Source organism: Amblyomma maculatum, chromosome 10 (assembly GCF_055883805.1).
Source record: "Amblyomma maculatum isolate TAMU_Amacu chromosome 10, ASM5588380v1, whole genome shotgun sequence".
Classification (NCBI taxonomy): Eukaryota; Metazoa; Arthropoda; class Arachnida; order Ixodida; family Ixodidae; genus Amblyomma; species Amblyomma maculatum.
In genome coordinates, this window is record NC_139353.1 from 133,615,229 (window position 1) to 133,641,885 (window position 26,657).

Consider the following 26,657-nt stretch of genomic DNA (forward strand, 5'->3'; position numbering starts at 1 on the left):
CAACCGGGTCGCAGCAACGCCGGCCTTTCTCTAAAGGGCTACAGATCAAGGATAGATGCAATTTTTTTTGTGTACTGCAAATGCTTTCGAGAGCAAGGATCAAGGATCGGCTAAAATAAGCCAATAGCACCGCTTTTTGCTCATGCTAGCAGGGAAACTCCGCTTCAAAGAGTGACTAGCATGACTAGCTTCAGCTCAAATTCTTCAGGTCTTATGAAGTGCAGCGATCCAGAAGCGGTCAATAATTCGATTATTTTTTTTTTATTACTTCTACGAGTCTTACGCCTTCAGCTGATTTTCTGTGTCTGCTCTGAGCGAGAAAAATATTCTCCTCACCACTGCCTCCACCTGGCTCTCGCGCATGCGCAGTACACAAGATCGTGCGTCGGCTACCGTCAGGTTGGCAGTTCCTCAAAACTAGGGTCCTAGGTCTTCCAACCAACAAAACTGCTGCCTGCCTGCGGATCAAAGACGCTAATATGGCGCTCGGTCCCCTGAAGATAAATCAGGCGGCTTTAAACCGGCTAAAAGCGTGAGTACACAGCATTAATTGTCTTTCATATTCTGTTATGCTTGGCGCGTCTTGCGTGCTCGTCGATGATAGCCGGTTAAAGTGCGTACGCGGTGCCGGGCGCTCGCTGTTGTCACGGCTTGGTTGAATGCTGCAGATCGCCCATTTTGCCTTCGAAGGAGAAGCGCGTCACGTTATTGTCGCTTCATTGTAGTTTTTGGCGTATACGGCTGTGTTCGCGCACACCTCGATGCTACGTAAACACGACAGCTCGGACAGCAGGCGAATATCGAGCATGGCATGTGTTAACCACGACCTCCTCTATGGTCGTGGTGTTAACTGGCCGCCGCGTCGTCTCGTTAAGGAGACGCGTAACGGAGTTGGCAGTAGTACATTTTGTGGAGCAGCGCAAAATAGAGACAAAGGACCAAGGAAGGGACCCGTGACGTCTTTTTGCCTGTGACGTCTTTTTGCTTGGTCCTTTGTCACTTTTGCGTTTGCCCTCAAGTTGCATAGGCTTCCGCGAGCTTCATTTCCAAGTGCAGCGATGCCATGCCCTTGCCACCTCGTGTTTTTCTTCCCTTTCACTCGTCTTCTGGTGCAATAGTTACGGGCAGTCGATGCTCGCGCGATATTATTAAAATTCTGAAAACTGTGCGCACAGTCCTCCCACTCATCATTTTCTTCAAAATGAATAGTAGGTTAACTGGCAAGGGTGCGATAAAGGCTTGAAAAGTGAGCAACAAGCATGTTCATACTACTGCATGAGCTGTGCCTCTAATATTGAACTCAAAAAGTAATTTCCAAACTTGTAGTGTTCAGCCAGGAAGTATTGTTTGTATCTCCTCTCGTGTGGTTGTGTTTACAGCAATGTGACGACAGCATTGAAAAATACTTGGACATTTTTTCCTCCCAAGAGGCAATCTATGTGTCCTTTCAGTGAGCATGTGCTTACCTTGACCCCGTCACCACAAATCGCTCATTCTTACTCACCAGCTAAGGGTCATAGCAGTGCAACAATCCTATAGGACATTGGATTGTAGAGTGGATCAACTTCACAAACTGCATAATCTCTGATGGCAGGTCCCAAGTGGCCATTATTCCTTCATTCGTCACTGCTATACCCAACAGTGCCACGCTTAGAACAGGCTTCACTGTTAGTCATGACTTGTATGCAGTGGGTTATTGTGTGCCCATAGTTAGTGATGCAAACACATCTATGCTTGACTGTTGTCAGTGTGTGAAAGGAGGTACCTGTTTAACTTGGCACATTTGTGAGCATTCTCACTGTCATGAGAGAAACGCATCCACTGCAGGCAGGCTCGCCATCCTTTCCTTGCTATGTGGAAATTTGAAATGGAAATGTGTCATAGAACTGAGGTGAGAAAAGGAGAAAGAGAATTGCGTTGCGGGGGACTTAGTTGCATGCAGAGTTTGCCTTAACAAATACAGCCACAGTGGCTGGTATTGAACCCAGGTCATCCGGTAAGTAGTCAAGTACCTTGACCGCTATGCCACTGTGGCGAGTAGTAATGGATCAAAATCAGGAATGATCAAAATTGTTTAAAATTACGAAGCTAAACAGAATTAGCCGGGCTATAACCTCCTTCAACCAGTGTATAGATGTGAAAGCACTGTGGCGTCAACGGTTTCGCCATGGTTACAATGCGGCAAGAGAAGAGGCTTAGATGGGCACTTTTTTTAACGCAAAATCTTTACTTGGCACATGACGAAATTGGCATGGGTGAGATCTGTCCACGAGATGTGTCCACAAGATTGCACGAGGTATCGGTGGGGTTCTGTCTAACTTTAAAGGAGTATAGATACATACATTTACTGTTCTGGTATTTTTGCTTTAATCGATCCACAGTGGTCCAAAACGGGGCTGCAACCCAGAAAGCCCCAGCACGACTCAATTAATTTATTATCAGTGCATTTATCAGGGCCAGTTTCGGTTTCGATCTCTCCCAGCACCAGCGCGCGATGACGTCAAAGATACGAGAACGCCACACGAGCGCCCTCTACAGGCAAGGTTGATGATAGCGTAAACACGGAATCTGATGATGCATTCGGGTCGCGTTTTTCGTCTGCTTGCGGTCGCACGTGCAAGAAAATATTGTCGTCGAGGAGCACTTCAGCGTAGCATAATTAGTACTGCGACGTTGTTTCGCCCGATAGCGCAGACGTTACCGATATTGCCGAGCATTTTGATTCCGACCTGCTCACCTGCGACTCAAGCGACGAAACAGGAATCAACAGCAGCCACGAAAGCTTGGTGGTTTGACGCGCAGGAAATGCCAACTGGTAGGACATGTTGGACAAAGGAACTGATTCCGTGAAGATGCTGCTTTCTCATTCCGGTTGGCCAAGCTGGCCAAGTCAAGCTGGGGTTAAAAAAAAAAATGTTTTGACATAGAATTATAGAATGGCGCGATCAGCCACCGTAACCCGTAACCTCTCCCGATAGCTTCCGTGCTCACGCCTACTCACACGCTGATTGGTTTCGACACGGCAGGCCTGCGTGCCGCCGTCCAAGCATGTGGCGCCATCTGGCGCAGTCAAGGCAGTCTTGGTGCGTAAAGCTGTGGCCGCCGCGATCGGCTCCCAAGACATAGCGGCCTCATTCACAACCTCCGCTATCGGTAATATAGCTATCGCGGATAGCTCTTCATTCGCTTACATAACTATTTGTACAAAGGACTATCAATCATGATTAAATTGCGAGGATTGTTCAGCCAATACTAAGGTCTTGGTAGAAGTAATTACAGCGATACAAGCAAACTTTTTTCCTACAGCTGCTGTCCAGTGCGACGCTCCTGACGTCTGCTAGCTCTGCTGCTGAAGGCGTCGTGCAAAGCAAGAAAATATTTTACGAGATGGGCTTGCAAGTAAAGCGGCACTAAAGTTCGATGTTTATGCCAGTGTTAGCCCTTTCCGAAGCGCCGTTCGCTGGCGCATCGATGTGAAACCACCTAGGGCTAGAGACATCTAGGATAGGCGTTGAGTGGTGCAGTTCGTTCCCGGCGAGCCATCGAGAGGCACCGTTGCCGAAAGCCCTGCACTTGCAAAGGCATATATGCTGTTAGGGCCCAAGTATAGCAGGCAGTTTCCATATGTACACCGGTGAAGTAATTGTAACATGCATCAACAAAGAAGCCATTGAGTAAAGCGAGTAGAATCGTGGAACTTTCTCAGGGCACGGCCGGAACCGTTGGCAGCGCCGCCGCTTTTAGAGTCCGGCCATGTGTCGTCACTGCTCTTTGCTTTGCCGACTCCACGTCGCAGTTGTTTGATGACGTCATGTTGTTTACCTCTGTACATGTTTTCGTCACAGAGATGTCACTGTCAGTGGGTTTTGAAAAACGGAGTACTTGCCTGGCTTGTTTTTAAAATCAAATTAAAATATCTTCGCGGCAACGTGCGAGGTTGGGATTGCTTGGGGGGCATCTCTGTATAACACGGAAAGCAATCGTATTCCTTCCGACGCTTCAAAAATTGGTGCCTATACTCCTTTAAGAAAAATAGTCATAGTGATGATGATAGTGACAATTGATGATGACAGTGCGATTGTGTTCCGCAGTCTCTTTCCAGAGAGAGAGAGAAATTCTTTCTTTCTCTCTCAAGGAATCAGGGGTATTCCAAGGATTGCAGTAAGGCAACCAAAAGGCTTTCGCTTTGCTGCACGTAAGGTGACTTTAGTACTCCCCGTAACTTTTTTTTTTTTTTTTTTTACTTTTCAACATACATCTCACTATACTTATGTGGAGTGGTAAGTCTTTCTTTGTTGGACTCACCTACTGTCTGTCCCATTGTAGTAATGTAGTCTTGTAAAGGAATACTAGTGCATTTTGGGAGTCATCACCAAATATTAACTTCCACATGAAGCTGCTTGTGTGGCAAGTTCTTGCATTCCGGTGGGTAGCATTCACCACACCGTTTTTGTCCCCCACTGTGTGTGGCATGCTGTGCAGATTCCTGAGTGAGCCAGCATACAAGGATGCGACCGAGAGCTCATCAGTGTGCAACACGCGACTGGTGGTGGAGCGCCGGCTGCGGCTGCCCTTCCTGGATGCCCAGACGGGCGTGGCCCAGAGCGACTGTGCCCTTTGGATGGCACGCTGGCAGCGCATGCCAGGCCACACGGAAGGACAGCTCTACTCCTACCCAGCGCGGCGGTGGCGCAAGCGGCGGCGCCAGTACCTCATGAACGACCGCTACCTGGGCGCCACCCGTCTGCGGGAGCACCAGCCACCTGACTATGGGGATGCAGGTGGGTTAGCAGCCCAGTAGTTGATTTCCACTGGTCCTAGGTATTCGCCGCGAGATCGACCTAGAGGTGGCGCCACCGTCGCTCCGGTAGTGTGGATCGGCAGCCGGCGGCGCTCGCAGAAATGCACATGGCGTAGGTCTGCTTCTGAGTCTACGGCGGGTTTGTTGGCGGTGAAAACGTGTCTTCTGCAGTATTTCTGCAATGTTGCAGAAAAAAATCCAAGGATTTTGCCAATGCAGCAGAAGAAGCGCAGATTTTAGGAAAACAAGGCATGCAACCACAAGTCTTCTAGATTTACTTTGCACGCTTCTTGCGCTGTACCACGCTCACGCGCCTAATACTTGGGCCTGCTTAATGACAGCTTTGTTTTTCTTATCGACTTTTAAACAGTGTGCGCGTGTCTCATGCGAGTGAGACAGGCGAATTTAGTGTCAAGCCCACGCAGATACAAGATTCATGCTCTGACCTGCAGTACTTTAGAATGAATCGAGAAAGCCTGGTTCATTATATCGTGCTTGAGTCAAAGATTAAGCAGGTTAAATGTAGCACTGACAACGTACTGCATGGCGAGTTGCTTTAGACTGAGTGCACATCAACTCTGGCTAGACAACCACACACAAGTATTCCCCAAAAATAAGATCACGCCGACACTTTACAGGAAACCTCGCCGCACAGGAAAGCTGATTGTTCACATGTACAGCACTGAGTGTATTGAATTTGCCGAGCTCACAAAGACGTGGATGCTTTTTGCGGCCACTGTCATAGAATGTGATAGTGTATTACTGCATGCGCCACTAACTGTAAATGGTTTCCTGAAACCGAGGAAAATATAAGGGATTTCTTTTGTGTGTGATGTTGATATATAATGGTAAATTAGAGTGTAATTATTTTGTTTTGCAATGCCAATAAATTTCACCATGTGCGAGAACTTTTACACACTTTACAAAATTTACGATAATCAGCGATTAATTTTCAGTAACTTTAAAGTGCAAGCTACGAATCACTCGCTTCGAAGACATCATCGTAAACTGCGCATGGGCACTGTCATGTTCTGGCAAGCAACTTTAAATGCTGTAGATTTGTTTATCACTAATTGTTGAGCAGTGGCTAAATTGTATGCGAAGTAAAATATTAGGGTTAATTCCAAAACAGGTGCCGGATATAAAACTATTCCGAAAGAAATGGAGGTCATCTTATCATGCGACTATAAAGATGTATTTATTCCCAAACTAAACACTGATAATTAAGCCCGCATGAAGCTGTTTTACTCCCCTTGTCAGAAACGATGAGTTTGCTCGGAAGACAGCACTTAGACGAAAACGAATTATAATGGGCTACCAGTGAAGTACATTGATCTAGGTGTATTTTCTGATATTTAGTGGAACAATTAGGTGCAGGGAAGATGTTCCCAAACATTCGAACATTTCCCTAACGCAAGATGTGCTCACTACCACTGTTACGGATGCTCAGAAGCCTTCAACAGCAAAAAAACAAACAAACAAAAAAGCATATTGGCACGGGGTCGCATGAAAGCGCATCAGCTATGATGGATGATTGCAGATGCTGGTTTCGTTTTTTTTTCTTTTTTTTTTTTTTTCATTATTACCACCACATTCACCACGTGAGATTGTTTAATGTGCAGTCAAATCACACAGCAAAGGAGCGCTTTTCAAAACGGTTGTGATTGAATCCCCCGTTCTCAAAATCATCCGTCGAGCACCCTTACCACTGAGATACCGCGACAGAGGTTTAAAAGCAAAAAAAAAAAAGTACTCGCACAACTTTATCGTGCATACAGAAGGCATAGCAGGCATAGAGTGGCCTGTTCAAACTGCATTCTGCTATGAGGCAGTCTGTGGTGGCAAATGTTTCAGTATCTGCGGTATTCCAAACAGAAACGGGAATATGCGATTTCTGAGTGTTTGCATTAACTTTTGTTGACGGCAGCGCCCTGCATTGCTTTGATATGGCGCTAACGACAGTACCACTTCATTTGAGGCACCGCGTGTCAAAGGATCTCAAGCGCCGAAAACCCGGTGGTGCAGTGGTAAGACGCCCGACTACTGTGCCGGAGTTCCCGGGTTCGAACCCGACCGCGGCGGCGGCGTTTCGATGGAGGCGAAACGAAGTGCCGTCCGTGTGCTGTGCGATGTCAGCACACTTTAAAGATCCCCAGGTGGTCGAAATTACTCCGTAGCCCTCCACTACGGCTCCTCTTTCTCTCTTTCCACTTTCATTCCCACCTCCCTCCCTTCCCTTACGGCGCGGTTCTGGTGTCCACAGAGCAAGTGTGACAGTTACTGCGCCTTTCCCTTCCTGTGAACCAATTTAACTTTATGATGTCCTTATCCAGCATGACACTCGTTACGGACATGTATTTGTTTTCAATGGAGTGTGGGGTAATAGCCTGTTCATATTTCTTTTGCAAGAGGCATATAGGTAAGCAAAACCACACCGGAACCACGAAACAAACAAAATACTCATGTACACGCCGCATGCACGCGCCTAAATCACTGCGGGCTGGCACGGGACGGGAAAACGCATCCACACTGAGTAGGTTTGGCCGCTGAGCCGCAAGGTGGCGACTCTGCTCGATCTCGAGGCCAATAGTTACTATACAGTCGTGCCTCATTAATATGTACATTTTGGTTTCCGACCAACACTGTCCATGAAGCGAGTCATCCATAATAACGAGTCATGAATAAAAACAAAAAGGATTTTATTGAGAAAAGAGAACTGTAATTAACGACTGCTTTTGTACATAACGGTGCACATTGGACTCAAAATTTCACAGAACACTGGCAGTTTTGAGTGCATTATCCTTGTCATTGTTGTCTTCGAAAAATTGTAGTGCAGTCTGAAGTGACTCGCTTACCATGACACCCGTGATGTTGGGCTTTGTGTTGGTCGAACTTTCGAGCACGAACTCCTCACTGGCCGATGAATCAGCGTCTGATTCTCTACTCACCGCCACTTCCAAAATGGCCTCAGATTCTCCTGAGGCGAGGAAACAGCTGAGCTGTCGATACTAGTCCCTCGCAGCTTGGATTGACTGAGATGGCTTGCCGCTTATATTCACAGATTCCTTCGCGCCTGCATTCAGCTCTATTCTTTTGCATTTAACTCCCGCCATGCCAAAAGCCAGACTCAAGTTGAGGGTTACAGGCTCCTGATGCTGTGCACTTTTTTGCCTAGTTAACCTGTCTGCCTTTTCATTCTTCTGATTCTTTCTTTTTTTGCTTTGTACTGTTTCTGTAAGGAAGCAAGGGAGTCAAGTTGGCAAGCTGCTATGCAGAGGGCTATCGAACATCCCATCTTCTTGGCATCGTTTTTATGTGTTCCCATAAAACAAACACTGCAAGCTGAAGTACAGTGTAGAACGACGGATAGCCGACTACGAAGAGCTTAGGCCTTGTCAAGGCCGCATCGTTGACTCAAAGCGAAGTCGACATACGGGGACCACCTAGGGGGTGCATAGTTTGGCAGTTCGGCAGCGCAACAGGGATGAAAACCAGGAGCATGAGAGGGAAGCGCATCCAGGACGGGACACCCGGTCCCGGTTGCAAGTTCGTACGTCGCCTTTCTTTTGTCGCTCTACTTTGTGAGTGTGTCTTAGGTCTCATCGAAAAGCGTTAACGGCTTCATGGAACACACATTGAGCTTTGGGAAAGAAAACTTCAGTTCCCACCGCTACTGAAGGCACTTGTCTTTCTTCCTGTCATTTCTTTCTTACGCTTTTACTGGCCTGTCTGTTCACGTTCAGCAGAATTTATTGCAACCACATGTTGGCGTTTTCCCGACTGCGGCGGCACTTTCGCTGCACCCAGAAATCTGGTTCCCCCTTTCCGGTGTCATTCTTACGCTGACCCTCGGTTTGCTGTGTACGTTCTTCTCCGCTCTTGCGCTCCCCCTCCCTTAGAACGGTGACACGCCCGCTTTGGTTCTTTGCAACCCCACAGGACTCATTCAGGCATCCCGCCGTATCGGCTGTCGCGTAGGTTCACGGGCGGCGCACCCTTCTTTAACTTGCGTTCAGACTCCTCTGCTTTTTTTTCACGCACTGTCCATATTCATCATCATCATCAGCCTGATTATACCCACTGCAGGGCGAAGGCCTCTCCCATATTTCTCCACTTAACCCGGTTCTGTGCTAGCTGCATCCACTTGACCCCTGCGAACTTCTTAATCTCATCCGCCCACCTAACTTTCTGCCTCCCCCTGCTACGCTTTCCTTCCCTTGGAATCCAGTTTGTTACCCTCAGCGACCATCGGTTATCCTCTCTTCGCACTACATGTCCTGCCCATGTCCATTTCTTCTTCTTAATTTCTACTAGAATGTCGGTAACTTGAGTTATTTCTCTGACCCACTCTGCACGCTTTCTATCTCTTAATGTTACCCCTACCATTTTTCGTTCCATAGCCCTCTGGGTTGTCCTCAACTTAAGTAGAACTCTCTTGGTTAGCCTCCACGTTTCAGCCCCATAGGTGAGTACAGGCAAGAGGCAACTGTTGTATACTTTCCTCTTGAGCGATACCGGTAAGCTGCTAGTCATAATCTGCGAGTGCTTGCCAAATGCGCTCCATCCCAATCGTATTCTTCTTGTTATTTCCTTTTCGTGGTCCGGGTCTGCGGTTACTACCTGTCCTAAGTAGACCTATTCGCCTACTACTTCCAGTATTTCGCTACCTAATCTAAACTGCTGTTCCTTCCCGAGGCTGTTGAACATTACCTTAGTCTTCTGCATATTTTCAAGCCTACCTTTCTACTTTTCCTGTCTAGGTCATCAATCATTATTTGCAGTTCATCCCCCGAGTTGCTTAGCAAGGCAATGTCATCAGCAAATCGCAGATTACTGAGATATTCTCCATCTACCCTTATCCCTAACTGCTCCCATTCCAAGTCTCTGAATACTTCCTCTAAACAAGCTGTGAATAGTACTGGGGAGATTGTGTCTCCTTGCCTAACACCTCTCTTTATGGGAATTTTGTTACTTTCTTTATGCAGAACTATGGTTGCTGTGCAGCCGCTATATATATCTTCCAGCACTTTCACGTGTGGCTCGTCTACCCCCTGATTTCGCAATGCCTGCATCACCGCCGAGGTTTCAACTGAGTCAAATGCTTTTTCGTAATCAATGAATGCTATGTATAAGGGCTGGTTATATTCCGAGCATTTTTCTATCACCTGATTGATGGTATGGATATGATCGATAGTAGAGTACCGTTTCCGAAACCCTGCTTGATCCTTTGCTTGATTGCAGTCTAAGGTTGTCCTGATTCTATTAGCGATTACCTTAGTAAATACCTTATACGTAACAGACAGTAAGCTGATTGGTCTGTAATTTTTAAGGTCCTTAGAGTCCCCTTTCTTGTGAATGAGGGTAATGTTTGCATTCTTCCATGGTTCCGGTACCGTCGATGACACCAGGCACTGCGTATACAGGGTGGCCAGGTTTTCTAGCACGATATCCCCCCCGTCCTTCAGCAAATCTGTAGTTATCTGATCCTCTCCAGCTGATTTCCCCCTTTTCATAGTTTCTAGTGCTTTCTTGACCTCGTCCTTCGTCACTGGTGGAACGTCTGACTGTTTTTCCCTACCGCCTATCTCATTACGGTCCTGACTACTTTGGCAACTGTAGAGATCTGTATAGAACTCCTCGGCTACTTTGACTATCTTTTCCATATTAGTGATGACGTTGCCCGCCTTGTCCCTTATCGCATACATCTGGTTTTTGCCTATGCCCAATTTCTTCTTTACCGCTTTAAGGCTTCCCCCGTTCTTTACAGCATGCTCAATTTTCTCCATGTTATACTTCCTAATATCGGCCACCTTGCACTTATTGATTAGCTTCGATATCTCGGCCAATTCGATCTGGTCTGTTGGATTGGAAGCTTTCATACTCTGGCGTTTCTTAATCAAACCTTTCGTCTCCTTAGACAGCTTACCGGTATCCTCTCTAACTATCCTACCGCCTACTTCTACCGCGCACTCAGTAATGATATCTCTGAAATTATTGTTCCTTGCCTCTAGGGTAATGTCGCCATCCTCAGTTAGAGCTGAAAACCTATTCTGTAGCGAGATCCTGAGCTCTTCTGCCCTCCCCCTCACCGCTAATTCGTTGATGGGTTTCTTTCTTACTAATCTGTTGCGTTCCTTCTTCAGATTTAGGCTAATTCGGGACCTCACCATCCTGTGGTCACTGCATCGCACTTTCCCGATTACCTCTACATCTTGCATAATGGTGGGGGTTGAACACATTATGAAGTCGATTTCATTTTTAGTCTCTCCGTTAGGACTTTTCCATGTCCATTTCCGGTTCTTCCGTTTGCTGAAGAAGGTATTCATGATTCGTAAGTTATTGCGCTCTGCAAACTCAACTAGTAACTCCCCCCTGCTATTCCTAGAACCAATGCCATAGTCACCTACTACCTTGTCTCCTGCCTGTTTTTTCCCTACCTTGGCATTGAAATCGCCCATTAGTACAGTATACTGCGTCTTTACTTTTCGCATTGCCGATTCTACATCTTCGTAGAAGCTTTCAACTGCCTGGTCATCATAACTATATGTAGGTGCATAGGCCTGTACAACCTTCAGTTTATACCGCTTATTAAGCCGAATTACGATGCCTGCAACCCTCTCATTAATACTATAGAATTCATCTATATTACCCGCTACAGTCGTGCCCCGTTAATATGACCCCCGTTAATATGGACGACCCGAATTATGGACAGTTTTTCTGGGGACGAAACCTTTTCAATGTATTTATGCCTCGTTAATATGGAAACTCGCTGTCCGGACAATGGACAGGGGAAGAATGCACGCGCCCCACTTGGGCCCATGTATTTTTGTCTCGTTAATATGGACAGTGCTTGAAAAAAAGCAGAGTAGTCCGAACGCAAGTTAAAGAAGGGCGCGCCGCCCGCGAACCTACGCGACAGCCGATACGGCGGGATGCCTGAACGAGTCCTGTGGGGTTGGAAAGAACGGGGGGGGGGGGGGGGGGGGGGAAGGGGGGGCAAGAGCGGAGAGGAGTGTACACAGCAAACCGAGGGCCAGCGTAAGAAAGACCCCGAAAGGGGGAACCAAGAGGCCTCTGGGTGCAGCGAAGTGCCGCCGCAGTCGGGAAAACAGCAACATGTGGTTGCAATAAATTCTGCTGAACGTGCGAGGCCGGTAAAAGCGTAAAAAAGAAATGACAGGAAGAAAGACAAGTGCCTACAGTGGCGGTGGAAACTGAAGTTTTCTTTCCCAAAGCGCAATGTGGGCTCCATGAAGCCGTTAACGCTTTTCGGTGAGAGTTAAGACACGCTCACAAAGTACAGCGACAAAAGAGGCGACGTACGAACACGCAACCAGGACCGGGCGTCCCGTCCTGGACGCGCTTCCCTCTCATGCTCCTGGTTTTCGTCCTTGTTGCGCTGTCGAACGGCCAAACTATGCACACTAGGCGGTCCGTATGTCGGCTCCGCTTTGAGTCAACAATGCGGCCTTGACAAGGTCTGAGCTGAGCTCTTCGTAGTCGGCTAGCCGTCGCTCTAAACTGTACTTCAGCTTGCAGTGTTTGTTTTATGGGAACACATAAAAACGGCGCCAAGAAGATGGGATGTTCGATAGCCCTCTGCATAGCAGCTTGCCAGCTTGACTCCTTCTCTTTGTTACAGAAACAGTACAAGGCAAAAAAAGAAAGAATCAGAAAAACGGAAAGGCAGAAAGGTTAACTAGGCAAAAAAGTGCACAGCATCAGGAGCCTGTAGCCCTGAACTTGAGTCTGGCTTTTGGCATGGCGGGAGTTAAACGCAAAAGAACAGAGCTGAACGTAGTTGCGAAGAAATCTGTGAATACAAGCGGCAAAAGCCATCTCTATCTAGTATCGACAGCTCAGCTGTTTCCTCGCCTCAGGAGAATCTCAAGCAGCTACTTAGCGGCTACTTACCTCAGTGAAGAGCACATTTTGGAAGTGGCGGTGAGTAGAGAATCAGACGCTGATTCATCGCCCAGTGGGGAGTTCGTGCTCGAAAGTTCGACCAACACAAAGCCCAACATCATGGGTGTCATGGTAAGCGAGTCGCTTCAGGCCGCACTACAATTTTTCGAAGACAACAATGACAAGGATAATGCACTCAAATGTGCCGGTGTTCTGTGAAATTTTGAGTCCAGTGCACACCGTTATGTACAAAAGCAGTCGTTAATTACAATTCTCTTTTCTCAATAAAATACTTTTTGTTTTTATTCATGACTCGTTATTATGGATGACTCGCTTTATGGACAGTTTTGGTCGGGAACCAAAGTGTCCATATTAACGAGGCACGACTGTATATACTTATTGACAAGGAGACCTACTCCTAGTTGTCGCCTCTCTGGTAAGCCTCGATAACACAGTACATGCCCATCTTTCAGTACAGTATATGCCTCATTCGGCCTCCTAACCTCACTAAGCCCTATGACATCCCATGTCATGCCCTCTAGTTCCTCTAACAGCACTGCTAAGCTAGCTTCACTAGCTAGGGTTCTAGCATTAAACGTTGCCAGGGTCAGTTTCCAATGGCGGCCTGTCCAGCAGAGCCGGACTTTCTTAGCACCCCCTGCTGCGTCACAGGTCTGACCGCCGCCGTGGTCAGTTGTTCCGCAGCCGCTGGTGACTGAGGGCCGGGGTTTCATGGAGCTTATCATAGGAGGTTGTGGCCAATTACTGCACCAGGGTGGCCAACTCCTGTTCTGGTGAGGGAGTGCGTTGCCGGAGGTGTTCACCGGCATCAGGTCGCACCCCAAACCTGTTTATGCAATTCCATCAACACGCGGATTTTTTTTTTCTTTTATCCGGTGGAGAATTGCGCGGCACCGGGATTTGAACCCCGGTCCTCTTGCATGCGAGGCGGATGTTCTGCCGCTACGCCACCGCTGCACCCTCGTACTGTCCATATTAACGAGACAAAAATACATGGGCTCAAGTGGGGCGCGTGCATTCTTCCCCTGTCCATTGTCCAGACAGGGAGTTGCCATATTAACGAGGCATAAATACATTAAAAAGGTTTCGTCCCCAGAAAAACTGTCCATAATTCGGGTCGTCCATAATAACGGGGGTCAGATTAATAGGGCACGACTGTATATGCTTTGCCAGAGTTGCGCGCTCCTTTTCTTTCGCCGCCAAGTAACCATGTACTGGTATGAAGCCAACTCAATGGGCACTCCAGCTGAATCGTGTAATCTGTCATGGGGACGGCGTGCCATACTGTGCGCAAGCTGTAGCGACGGCGGGTTACATATTTTGATTAGGACAGACAAAGTATAATCACTTCTGAACTGCTTTCTATTCTCACTGCTCGACTCCTGCAAAGATGGCGAATGGCTTCGCTGCACATCTTGGTTGCTTATGTGGCACCTTCGCGCAACTCTAGCAAAGCCTATGTAGTGACTCTAGTGGTGGGAGCTGACGCATTGGGGGTAGTGACTCTCCCTCCCGACCCTCCCAATTTGTCTGGGAAGCTTCTGATGTTTTACCAGACTTTCCAATTGTGCGAACAGTGCTCTGTATCTTCTGATAAGTTTCCTCTGACCATGCAAGAATGGTTTTTACGAAACCGCCACTGTGGAATTGGGAGCTCTATCATACTGATTGCCGCCATCACCATTGGGGGCCGCACCCAAAGTAGCTGTGACTGGTTGCATTTCACGTTGGTGTAGCAGCTGCTTGTGTGTTTGGTTAGAGTTAGCTAGGCTGACTGTGGGGGGTGTTAAGTTAGGATTCTCGTGTGCTTGAAGTCACGGTGCTGTCAAAACGTATTGTCAGAATTTTTTGCAGTCTTATATTTTTCATTTCCATGCTTCGTGTCTTCGAGAATAGGGGAACAGTTTGCGTTTTTGCACATGTCTATGCGATGTCAGCATATCCACGACAACAAAGGAGGTTTGAAACCGAATTCCGCTCATCAGTGCGAAACACTCCGACATCTGTTGGTGAACGGCTGTCAGTCTGAACAATGCTTTGAGCAAGACTACTCCTTCAAATTTCTGAAGCTGGCGAAGTCTGCTAGACTGCTACTGCGAGTTCTGTGGAAAAGGACCCTTTGGACGCTGCAGAAACAAAAAAGACGAAGACACGGACAATGAACTTAACCACTTTATTCTAGAACTGCCGAAACGCTGCATATAATACCCATATGTTCTCTCCCTGCATCATCTTTGTTTTTTGTTTTTTCTTTAGTTTTGTTGTTTCCACTCTTGTTATCACTTCTCGTTGTTGTATGTTTAAAAATCGCAGCCTTTTGGCACCTGTTCTTGGGTATACAGTCGACGACCGATTTTTCTAACTCTCAACGGACTACGAAAATGTCCGAAAAATCGGGCAGTCCGAGAAAACAAATGTGCGCCAAAAAACCTAAATTTATTGCCTATTATTCACTTTGAGGCTGGAAAAAGTCATGAATGCTTTTCTGCACCACGCTCTGCTTTCGTGATAACAGGTCCACCTGAATTTCGCTTGCATCAGCTCAGCTTGCGTCGGCTGCGCTGCTGCAGTCATCGTCGTTGTCGCTCTCAGACTCCACAAGCACTTGGCAAATAATTCCTGCATCTACGAGCTCAGTGCACAGTTCCAACTGGTGATCCACGTCCGTGAACTCTGAAAACGAGACGGCCGATGAAATTTCGACACCAGCAGTGCGAAGGTCCTGAATGAACTGCTCACTGCCGGACAGCTGCTTGACGACGCTCTCCTTGTCCAAGGCAGCCGACTCGTCATTCATCAAAAATCCCACGTGGCGGAAGCAATTGTGCATTGTTGTGGGTGCTACAGACTTCCACGCACCGGTGAGGGTACTAAGTGCTCCAAGCAGATCGAGAGTAGGTTTTCCCACTGCCGAGGCACACCACAACCACCAACCACTGAATCACAACACAGACTCCGTTGAGTGCCTTCTCGCTGCTGCGTTGCACGAAAAAAAAAAGAACGTATAAAATCCGGAAACAGCTTCTTGAAGAACTGAAGTCGATTCAATTAAATGCGAGCCACAGTAGCGACACAACGTAGTTCTCGCATCGACCATGGCTAGGTCTACTCGCTACGCTCGGCAGCGCATGTGAAACGCACGGCAAACACACAGAGGAACAGGCAGTCGAAGCAATCACGCTAAAAGAAAAAGAAAAAAAAGCACTGCGGCGGCGAGCAGCGACATTGTCCCGGAAACAGAAGCTGCTAGGGAAATAATATGGCCTCGATTCAGCATGTTAGCTGAGGAGTGGCACTCAAGGCCTGCACCGGTTTCGAGGCTATCGAAGGAAAAAGTAAACAAACAAGATGGCGACGACACCGCTCAAAATGTGTGACAGTTGGCCGGCTGATGCTTAGAATGTCCAAAAAATCGAATAGTCCTCCTTAGAGTGTCCGAAATTTTGAGCAGCGCAATACATTGACTTTATAAGGTATGTCCTGGGGCCGGGAAGAAGTCCTAATAATCAAGCATGTCCGAAAAATTGGGTGTCCGAAAAATCAGTCGTTGACTGTATATTATACAGTGTTTGGTGGTTCTGGAGTAAAGCTGAAGTTCACTGCCTGTGTCTTTTCTACCTCCGTCCTCTGTCAGTGTGCCTAAGCGCTGTCAACCAGAATACCTGAGTGTATTTTTCCCCTCTTGGTGCGAGTAAAAAATCTCCAGATTTTCAAGTCTCACCAGGTTGGCAGGCATGCTATTAAAGACAGTGAAGAATTTCCATCTCCAGCCAAAGTCTGCCAAATACACGGTGACTGGTCAGCTTAGGAACATGATTGTTACTTTACACTTGGGGAAAGCTTTTCTTACTGAGCTTCGTGGTGAAGCTTGCTTATGCAAAACGCATATTTTTCTGCCACTACTGGTTTGTGTTTGCCTTTCTTTTAACGTTCCTTTACGGGAATGTAAGCACAGCCACCAGCAATCTAAACAGTTATTTTCGTATTTGAGAGAGAAGTTCACATGGGAAAAGGTTAAACACATTATCTTTTTGCGGTATCTTCCTAAGGTGCAGCGAAATAAACATGATTTCATTTCATTTGATGCTATGATGGTGACCCAAAAAGCTGCACAGTGCTTTCACACCCACCAATAGCGTTAAAATAAAACATACTTGCCTTCTGGCTGCATAAGTCGTGAGGTCTGGCTACTCTGTTAAATAGTTTATTGAAGACCTATTGCAAATAATAGCAAAACGATGTTGTGGCCCATAGCGGTGGCTCAGTGACTAAGGCCTTTGACTGCTGAGCACGAAGACGTGGGTTCGATCCTGGCGACAGCCACATTTCGATGAAGGTGAAGCGAAAGGCGTCCGTGTAGTGCGCGATGTCAGTGCAAGATAAAGAACCCCACCTGGTCGAAATTTCAGGAACACAGCGTACCTCTAGCAGATTCCACTTTGAGAAGCTGAACTCCATATACCAAATGAAAACAGAGTTGTTATGCTCAAGCTAGCATTCCTTTGCTGCTGTTTCTTTCTTTGGTGTCTACATCAAGGTTAGTGCAGGATTTAAAAGGATGCATCATGCGTGACATGCAGGGGCAACAGTTTGATGAGCCCTATAGGTTTTTCAGGCATAAAAAGAAACAATTGTAATGCGGCTGTGTTGATAAATTAAGCGCAGCATAACTTGCATGCTGTTAGCTCGGCAACTCAAATGAGTGAACAGCAATAATTTGATGTGACTAGCACACCACCACGCAGGCGACAAAGTAGCTTAATTGTTGAAGTTCGCTATGGCTGGCAGAAAGGAGGAAGAGCACATTGTAAGTGCAGTTATGTAGGAGTCGTACACAAGAGCAATGCTTGCAATTGTTCAAAAACGGTTTTTCGGCTGTAGTGTACAGTGAAAGCTCGTTAATTCGAACCTCGATAATTCGAATTTTCGGATAATTCGAACTACACTACTTTGATCCTGCCAAGCTCTATAGAGATGTGTATAAAAAAGCCTGTTAATTCGAACACGAGTCTGTTTAATTACGGATAATTCGAACTATGTGCCGACACGTCTGGGCGGCTTAGCGCACATCACGCGTCAAAAAAAAAAAGTAAAGAAACACCTCCGTGATCGGAAGGCATAATTAGAGGCTGCACACGTCCATAATGGGTACAGAAGATGGAACCAGGTAAAACTATGGAAAAGTGGGTAAAATTTAAATGGTGCCATGACCGGCGCAGCGGCCGGTGGCGTTGGAGGGAGGGGACGGTGGCCGCGGCGGCGGCTGCCTGCTCTCTCTTCTGTGCTCCCTCCGTAGCTCACAACAAAATACTCGTTATTTCCAACTCTGTTAATTTGGAAATAGAGATAAGTACTGTCGGCGTGGTCCTAGCCAACGCCCATGAAAGGCTATGGTCTCGGACGGGCACTATGGGTGATTTTTTTTTTTTTTTTTTTGACGATAGCATTCATTTTTCCACCCATCAGTTGGCAACGGAAGCATGCGGGCCAGCCGCGATCATGACGCCAGCTTTTAGCACCGTTCGCTTCAAAAGCCGCTTGTTGCTATCGCGCGTTCCGATTATTGGAGAGGCAGTAGACGGCGCCCGCCCCAGTGGCTCATAGCATGATAAAGCAAACGTAAGGAAAAGGAGGCTTGCACAACCGGACAAGCGCTGGCACTTTGCCAAGTTCGCTTCCCCCCCTCCCCTCTGCTGGAGCTAAAGTCAAAAGATGAACACGCTGTTATCACTGCACAGCATTTTGGCGCACTGGCAAGGAATGTTTGTGGACCGTGATGGCGCAAAATGGAAGGACGCACGAAAGAATGATGCTCTTTTTTTTTTTTTAGATCCGTAGGCACAAATCGGGGCTGGGGGGGTTCATTATGCAAGTGAGTTTGTTACGCGACTAAATACGGTACATTTACTGTAATACAAATGGTTCTTGTAGTTTTTTCGAAGCCATTCGATAATTCGAACTTCGGATTATTCAAACTTTTTTCCCGTGCCCGTGAAGTTCGAATTAACAAGCTTTTACTGCTTGTTAATCTGCAATAGCAGCAGTGTGGCCACATGCTAAGACCAAAATAATTAACGTGAATCCCATGAACAGCATGTCGATCTTAATTCTGCATTAACGCAAGCAAACTCTAGAACACAGGCGTGGGGTGAAGATGTCTTTGGCAATATTCCTTAGCGCCCGAAGCTACCTAATCCTGGCTACTGTGCAGGCACGAGCGCGAAGGTACCGCAGTCGTCGAGGAAACGACCGCGTGGTGGCACACCAGTTGGCAGAAAATGGCTGTGCTCGGGAATGGCTAAAAAATCTGGTTTCTAAAAAGCATGGCCAGAGCTCGTTAGTTCCGTGCGACAGTCGTTTCTATTTCACAGTAGAACTGGTGCATAATTTCAAGCCATTTTCTTGCTTTCGTGCGATCTTTTCATTCGTGGAATATATTTTGCATAGAAATTACCTTGACATTCTTTTGCTACTATGCAACACTGAATGCGTGAGCTTTGCTGCTGCAGCATAGGTCAATCACCTGAAGGTACTTGCAACTTTTCTCTAGCGTTTCAACACACAGTTACGCTGCCTAAGCTTTGACTTTTGACATGTACCGGGAGCATAGGAGCAACAGTTCGAATGGTTCTCTTCCAAAGATTAAGACTAGCATGTTTATGAAGATTTCATTGCATAAGCGTGATTGTTTGCACTGCAGAGAACCGCCTCGTTATTACATCGCATCGAGCAAACAGTCAGCATGGCAGTAGTTTGGCAAAACAGCATTGCAGCAGCAATCGTACAAGGCCGCCACAGGCTGCCGCATGTCCGCCCAGCATTCATAATTAAGGCCACCTTGGGCATCAGCATGTTCGTGTGAGGCTCTCCTCTAGTGCAGTACTCTAGGAGCGAGAGTAAGTCCACATCTTGTATTTTCTTCTGCGGTGTGAACTTGTGCCACTTGCAACGGTGCAGAGAATTGCTCTTTCTTCTCTGTCCAGACATGCACCAGATCAGCGTGGTGGAGAACGTGGCAGCTCGACCCGTGGCTGGAGAGGAGGACACTGGCGTGGAGAAGGCCGTTGTAGGAGAGGACTCCAACCAGTCGTGGTACTTAGATGAGACCCAGGAGTCGGCCGCAGCCGCCGCCCTGCTCGAGGTCACGGCTCCCCCAGATTTCCCCGATGACCCCGAGACAGATACGGAGGACTATGACGAGACATACACCAGGAAGAAGAAAAAGAAGCCCAAGGTAGGACACACTTCATACCTGCATGCCGCAGGTCTTGACCTCTCTTTGCCTCTGATAACACTAACATCTTTCTGAAGAGGCTGAAGAGCTCCACTTGTCTTGGCTTCCATCCCTTCTTGCCAGCCGTGCATTATAGAAAGGAGCATGACGGCATACAGCCTCTCGAAAAATTTCTGGGATATATGGATTTGGGGGGAGGGAGTGAAAGAGGCTCAGGCATGCATGGGTTCGGTGGCTTCGAGGTACCCATAAAGTATTGCAATGAACTAAAGGGTTCTGTAGTCCCAATTCGCAAACAGCAGGAACCAATCCTTTTCAGATGTGTGGGGAGTGCAGAACACTGCAATTGCAATTTTGCCTGCATGAAAGTGTACCTTCCTATTCAGCTTTTTATGCTGATTTCAATTGTTTGATCCATTTTTTGATATGTCAAATTATTCAAAATTTTTTTCCTTATCGCTCATTTGCCTATAGAAACAACAGAGAACAAACCACTAATCATAAATTTATTAGTAACTTATGGATGGATAGTATGCAGTACAAGGAATATAACGTAGGAACTATATTTTTCAATCTACGTGAGTCGAACCTGGTTATATCGAACCCGGATATATCGAATTTTGGTTATATCGAACTCACGAAATATCCCATTGAAAATCCCATGTAAAAGTATAGGAAATCCGCGTCATATATCGAACTCAATTTCACCGGTCGTTCGATGTGTTGAACTCCGCACCACGCACTGGAAAGTGTGCCTTTCCCAAAGATGATCGCATCACCCTTGGCCGTTTGCCGCGTGACGTTTTCAAGCCACGCGCGGAAGGAATGAGAGGGGACAGTTCGGTGATGGCTGGTCTGGGCAGCGCCACGCATCTGCAGTTGTCATTTCCCGCGCGCCAACACATGACATTTGCAAGCCATTTGCGTGGGTGTGCCCATTCTTTTGCCGTGCTATCTCTCTCCTTCAGCACGCGCAACGCATGCGCCAAGCCAGCTCAGCCCGTTTTCAGACAGACGTCGGATGCTTTCTCCAGCGTGTGTTGCGAACCCTCTGCGTGCGGCGGCAAGGCGGCGGATGCAGACGTGGCTATGACGCCTGCGGATGTTAAGCAGCAGCAGCTATCTGTTTTTTTTTTCTGTCTGTCTTTCTTTGTTTTTTTTTCGAGAGTCATCCTTTTTTATTGTTGTGCTGTACACGCGGTGCAGCGTAAGATATGGCGGCTGCGGACGTTAAGAAGCGGCAGGGTTCTTTTTTTTTTTTTTATTTTTTTTCGGGGATGTTTATTTTATTTCTTATCGTTTATGCTTGCATGTATGAATCAGCGAAAGCACGCGGTCAGCTGCTGCAATCATGACGCCCGCCCCAAGCGCGGCGTGATAAATCGAACCAGGCTTGTGCAATCAAGCCATCACGGGCACTCTGCCAAGTTCGCTCCCCGCCACCACAGAAGCTATCAAAAGATAAACGCGCCCTGACGTTATCGCTGCGCAGAATCTTGGCACGCTGCCAATGAGCTGTGGATGAGACGACCGAAACGGACTGACGCGCGCCATCGACATGCAAGCGAAAATGCTCGCGATTTCCGCCGCCGCGGCAACACAGAAACCTTGTTTTGAGCTGCCGCGGTGGCTCGAGCAGCGAGAGGGACGCAGTTCCAACAAGTTTGAAAATTTTCGCTCTGTCGCTGCCGCTCGTTGCTGAGATCGCTCAGTCGCTTGCATGTGGGCGAGCTGGCCTTTACGCATTTTTTTTTTTTCAAATTCTCGGGTGCAAAAGTGGAGGGTGGGCTCATTATGCAAGTGGGTTGATTACGCGACAAATACGGTATCGGTTTTTCGGATCGTAAGTGCCGTCACAAGCCGATTTCTGTATATCGAATTATCGATATATCGAACTATTTCGCGATCCCCTTCGAGTTCAATATATCCGGGTTCGACTGTATGTTATTTTACAACCTGTTGAAGTTCAATTTAAGCAGAAGGGGTTGACAGACCATTTTAATTAGACCAGGTGAAAAAAATTGGCTAGCTGAAAATAAGAAATATGTTCCCATCATTATATAGTTTTATCACTTGGAGCATGCTTCAACAAAAGTTATTTTTGTTTATCTGCTCTCTTGTAAACTAGCCAACTGGCAGAAATTTATGTTTTGTGAAAACCAGAAATAATTATCAAAGATGGGATCTACTCGGCTTGTTTGCACCTTATAAAGTGCAGTGAATGACCCTAGGAGTGAATAAATTAGTAGGTGTGCAGGAAATGGGGTCTTGATTTCCAAACTGTCAATTTCAAGAAGTAGCTTTTCTTTTCTCTTTTTGCAAATAGGGCCCCTCAAAAGTCCTGTTTGCCTTTTGTGCACTGAATGAGCCAACATGAAAGCATTAGCAGGAAGCATGCGCAGTGGCGCCGTGCGGAACCAGATCTCAATGGTGGATCACGCTATGATATAACTCTCTAATATATGTCGCGTGCATACTTGTCACAATAGCTCCATGTGCTGTGCGATGTCAGTGCACGACCCCAGGTGGTCGAAATTTCCGGCGTCCTCCACTACGGCATCTCTCATAGCCCGAGTCGCTTTGGGACATTAAACCCCACAAACCAACCAAACCAACCAACTTGTCACAATAGCAACGGAAGTAGAGGTGCGCTCTAAGGGCGTGGGGCGATATGGGAATATAGACACATATGATGTCATCATAACTCAATTTTTCAGCAACCTAGATAGAAGGGGAGAGAGACTCTAAAAGGAAGCTGGAAACCCGCTGGAATGAAACTAGGAATCTGACATAATTTTACCATTGGCATCTCACTACGAGTGAACAGAGAGAAGTACACAATGTTGCATTTACAAAGCAAACTGACTGGCACCATTGTAAATCTTCTCCGTGCATTTGCAGAGTCTAGAAATACATGGTGCTTCCCTCTCGCGGTCTTGCGCCCACCAGGTGTTTTTCTTGGAGTGGTTGCCAACTATACACTTCAGGGGGGACACAGGTCTTTCGGACCAAACAAATCGCGAAAAAATCACTTTTTGGAAAATGTGATTTTCAAAATCAGTAGCTCTTTATCTACCTTTCTGCTAAGTTTTACATTGCTAGGATCAGTATTTTAGTCACATGGCCAACTTATATAATCAGTGTTGCCCGAATTTGGATCGAAAATGGCCGCCGAAACGACCATGTTTCGTGAGGCGTAGCTCCCATTTCGTGCTCGGCACCGGAGCCATCTTGGTCTCAGTCGAAAGAGCCGCCTTTCATCTTCAAAATGCCACCTCTGCTGCATCCATTCGCCCATTGGTCGCATAAAAAATAGCGAAAAAGAAAATGTGGCATTCGCAATCCCATTGGTTCTCAGAGTGCACGTGACGGCAGGGCGTCACCGCATTGGTGGAGCTGGCTTGCGGCATCTGCTCAGCGCGCCTGAGCCGCGGGGAGGCGGTGGAGACGTGATGCCAGTCACGCTTGGTTCCGAACCGGGAGGTGAATTTACGGCAAGGTTTTGGGAAGCGAAAAAAAAATGATTAATCATCTCAAGTGATGCCCTACCCCAGCTGTGTGCACTCAGGGCGACGAAAGTTGTGCACTGAATGATCGAGCATACAAGCCTGCAGTAGGCCTAGCGTGTTCCCCAGCACGGGAAAGTCGCACCCGCCGCGACGCAATAACATCGCAGGCCGCAGATGGCCAGAAAGATATGCTTAAAACAGAAAAAACTTTAACTCGCGGCAGCTCCAGCAACGAAGCGGTAGTCGGATTGTTTTCATGACGATGACAGCAGCGCGGCGGACAGTCCGCTTGGCGAGGCAGAGTTCGCGATCGTCAGATGTAGACAGTTTGCCAAGACTGGCGAAGTGTAAAGCATACGGCTGCGATATTCACATTGAAAAAAGTGATCGTGAATAAGAAATCGCCGTAAAACTTATTCTCCAGTGCGTAAACTGTGGAGACACGTCATCGTCATAGAGCTCGCCGCGTGTTTGCGCTGATCAGATCGCGTTCATAAATGCGCTTGCTTCCTACGCAATGCAGAGCACTGGGAAGCAGCAAACAGCTCCAGATGACTTTTTCTTTTTTTTTTTTCTCAATTGACGTTCCTCACCGCGGTCTTGATGCGAGAACATGGCAAAATGATGTACGTAATAAAAAAAAAGTTGCTGCCTGCATGTGACTCACGCAGTTGAAAAAGAGACAACTGAACGTTCTGCAACTTCAAATCAAAATGAAAGAGGTGATACTTGGACGTTAGAAAGCAGAGACTACATCCCTGAAAGTTTTTCGCTATTTTAAATTGTAAATGTGTGCATTGCACCAGGAAATGCCTGTTAAATAATCCCCCGTTTCTTTTTTTGCTCTTTTCTCAAAACATGCATTGTCGACCACTTGCAGTTCTGTGGCCTCAATATCTCGGCACCCAAAGCACATAGAGCTGAAATTTATTTTGCAATGGGAAGCTGAATGTATGCCGTGTGAAATGTTTGAAGCAGATTTTTGTTTTTGAAAATTAAACTTAATTAATTTGAGTTCATTCCTACTTGGTACACACGCTTAGTATACAGAAATTTATAGGGCTGCAAAATGAGTGCTAATTAAATTAACATATTGGGACACTGCTCCCAACACTTCATCCTTTACTCTTCTGGCTACCTAACCATGCTTTAATTTTAAGTTAACTACCAATTATTTCAGAATTTAGTCCTTAAACAATGGAAGTTGATTGATAATTATCTTGCAGACTGGTTGGGTTATAGGAAAAATGATTGCATATTGAAATCAGCATTAAAAATTCAGTAAGGTTGTGAAATTTTATTACAATTTGCCAAAAAAAGACAAAAATACCTCTAAGACCCATGTCCCCCCTTAAATATGCATGACGCTGTACATGTGCACATGAGACACATAAAGACCTGCACACATGCCTTCTGGTTTGGGACAGCGCATGTTGCCAGGCTAGCTGGTGTTGCATTTTACTGTAAAAAGATTGGCGCGAAACCTTGGAGACAGGAGAAGCAAGCGTGCTTAGTACATTTTCTCTCACAGTGCACTGTCTTGTTCCGGAATTTTCAAAAAGTAACTGGCAAGATCCCCGTGGACCGTGCCAGTGGACCATGGAGTTGCTGAGCTAAGAGGGTGCAAGTTATGCTGTGCTTTATTTATCAACACCGCTGCATTAGGATTTTTTTTTTTTATGCCTGGAAAACCTATAGCACTTATCAAACTGTTGCCCCTACATGTCACGCATGATACATCCTTTTAAATCCTGCACGCATACCTTGTTGTAGATGCCAAAGAAAGAAACAGCAGCAAAGGAATGCTAGCTTGAGCATAACAACTCAGTTTTCATTTGGTATATGGAGTTCAGCTTCTCAAAATGGAATCTGCTAGAGGTACGCTGTGTTCCTGAAATTTCTACCAGGTGGGGTTCTTTATCTTGCACTGACATCGCGCACTACACGGACGCCTTTCGCTTCACCTTCATCGAAATGTGGCTGTCGTCAGGATCGAACCCACGTCTTCGTGCTCAGCAGTCAAAGGCCTTAGCCACTGAGCCACCGCTGTGGGCCACAACATCGTTTTGCTATTATTTGCAATAGGTCTTCAATAAACTATTTAACAGAGTAGCCAGTCCTCGCGACTTATGCAGTCAGAAGCCACCCATTGACTCACTGTACATAGTACCGTAAACAGAGGCCTTCAAGCAGGAAGAAAGGGACTTCTCTTACATACGGACACACTCATGCTTTTAAAATGGACTCGTAGGCAGGGGCAATAAAGCGATTCGTTTCCTATTCTTTTCGCTGCCGTTACAGGGTGCAGTGGCGACTATGCACACCATGCCAGCCCATTAACGGAATCTGTAACTCAACCCTGCAAACTATGCGAACGAAAAAGATAGAAGAAAAAGAAACGTTAAACTCATACTATTCCCAGAGTTGCTGGATTCCACAGAAAGTGCAGTCAGCGCTTGATTTGCAGGTTTTAGCGTGCTGGATGCAAGTTGCAGTTAGTGCACTGCGCCTCAAAGTATGTAGCGACAAAAATGACCAAGCTTCAGGGATAGAGAGAGAGGAGCTTTGCCAGTTGTAAACAAAACATGAAAATATAGCCACATTTTGCGGTTTAGCTGGCACGAGCAGAGAAGCCATAGCCAACATACAGGCCTACTATTTAAGCAGAGCCGTCAAATTGCAGCTGCAGCTTCAAACCAGCTTTGGGAGAAGCAAAATTGTGCTGCACAAATGTGCAAATGTGCTAGTAGCACGGTTTCTTTTGCATTTCATGGGCTTTCTTTGGGCCTGGGAAAAAAAATATACATAAAGCTTCCCTTATTGTAAAATAATGAAACGGGGTCGTTTATAACTTTTCAAATCTTATATATAGCAATTTATATATATATATAGCAACATTTAGCAATTTAGGCAATTAAACTTAATTAACTAAGAACAGCAACACAATGAATTGCCCGTGGTGTACAAAGGCGGGTAGAAGCAATGTGCAACTAGTTTCATCTGCATCTATTTTATTTTTTTAAAAGTTCTTGTGAGCCACGGTTGAACATCACCCTTGTGTGCAAAGAGGAACGTGGATCGAATCCCAGTGCCATGCAAATCTCCAACGGATAGAACAAAATATGCGTGTCGATAGAATTGCAAAAACAGGTTTGAGGTGCGACATGATGCCTGCGAACACTTACGA

At 46.6% G+C, this 26,657-nt stretch overlaps 1 protein-coding gene across 1 annotated transcript in view; it reads left to right on the forward strand.

The window, feature by feature from the left end:
• The first annotated feature begins 390 nt into the window (after positions 1-390).
• The window catches only part of d4 (double PHD fingers d4), a 62,868-nt gene continuing 36,601 nt past the window's right edge, over positions 391-26,657 (forward strand). The window contains exons 1-3 of the mRNA XM_084580480.1: positions 391-532; positions 4,483-4,781; positions 19,711-19,961. Coding sequence (XP_084436606.1) covers positions 480-532; positions 4,483-4,781; positions 19,711-19,961 — 603 coding nt within the window. The 5' untranslated portion in view covers positions 391-479. The remainder of the gene's footprint in view (positions 533-4,482; positions 4,782-19,710; positions 19,962-26,657) is intronic.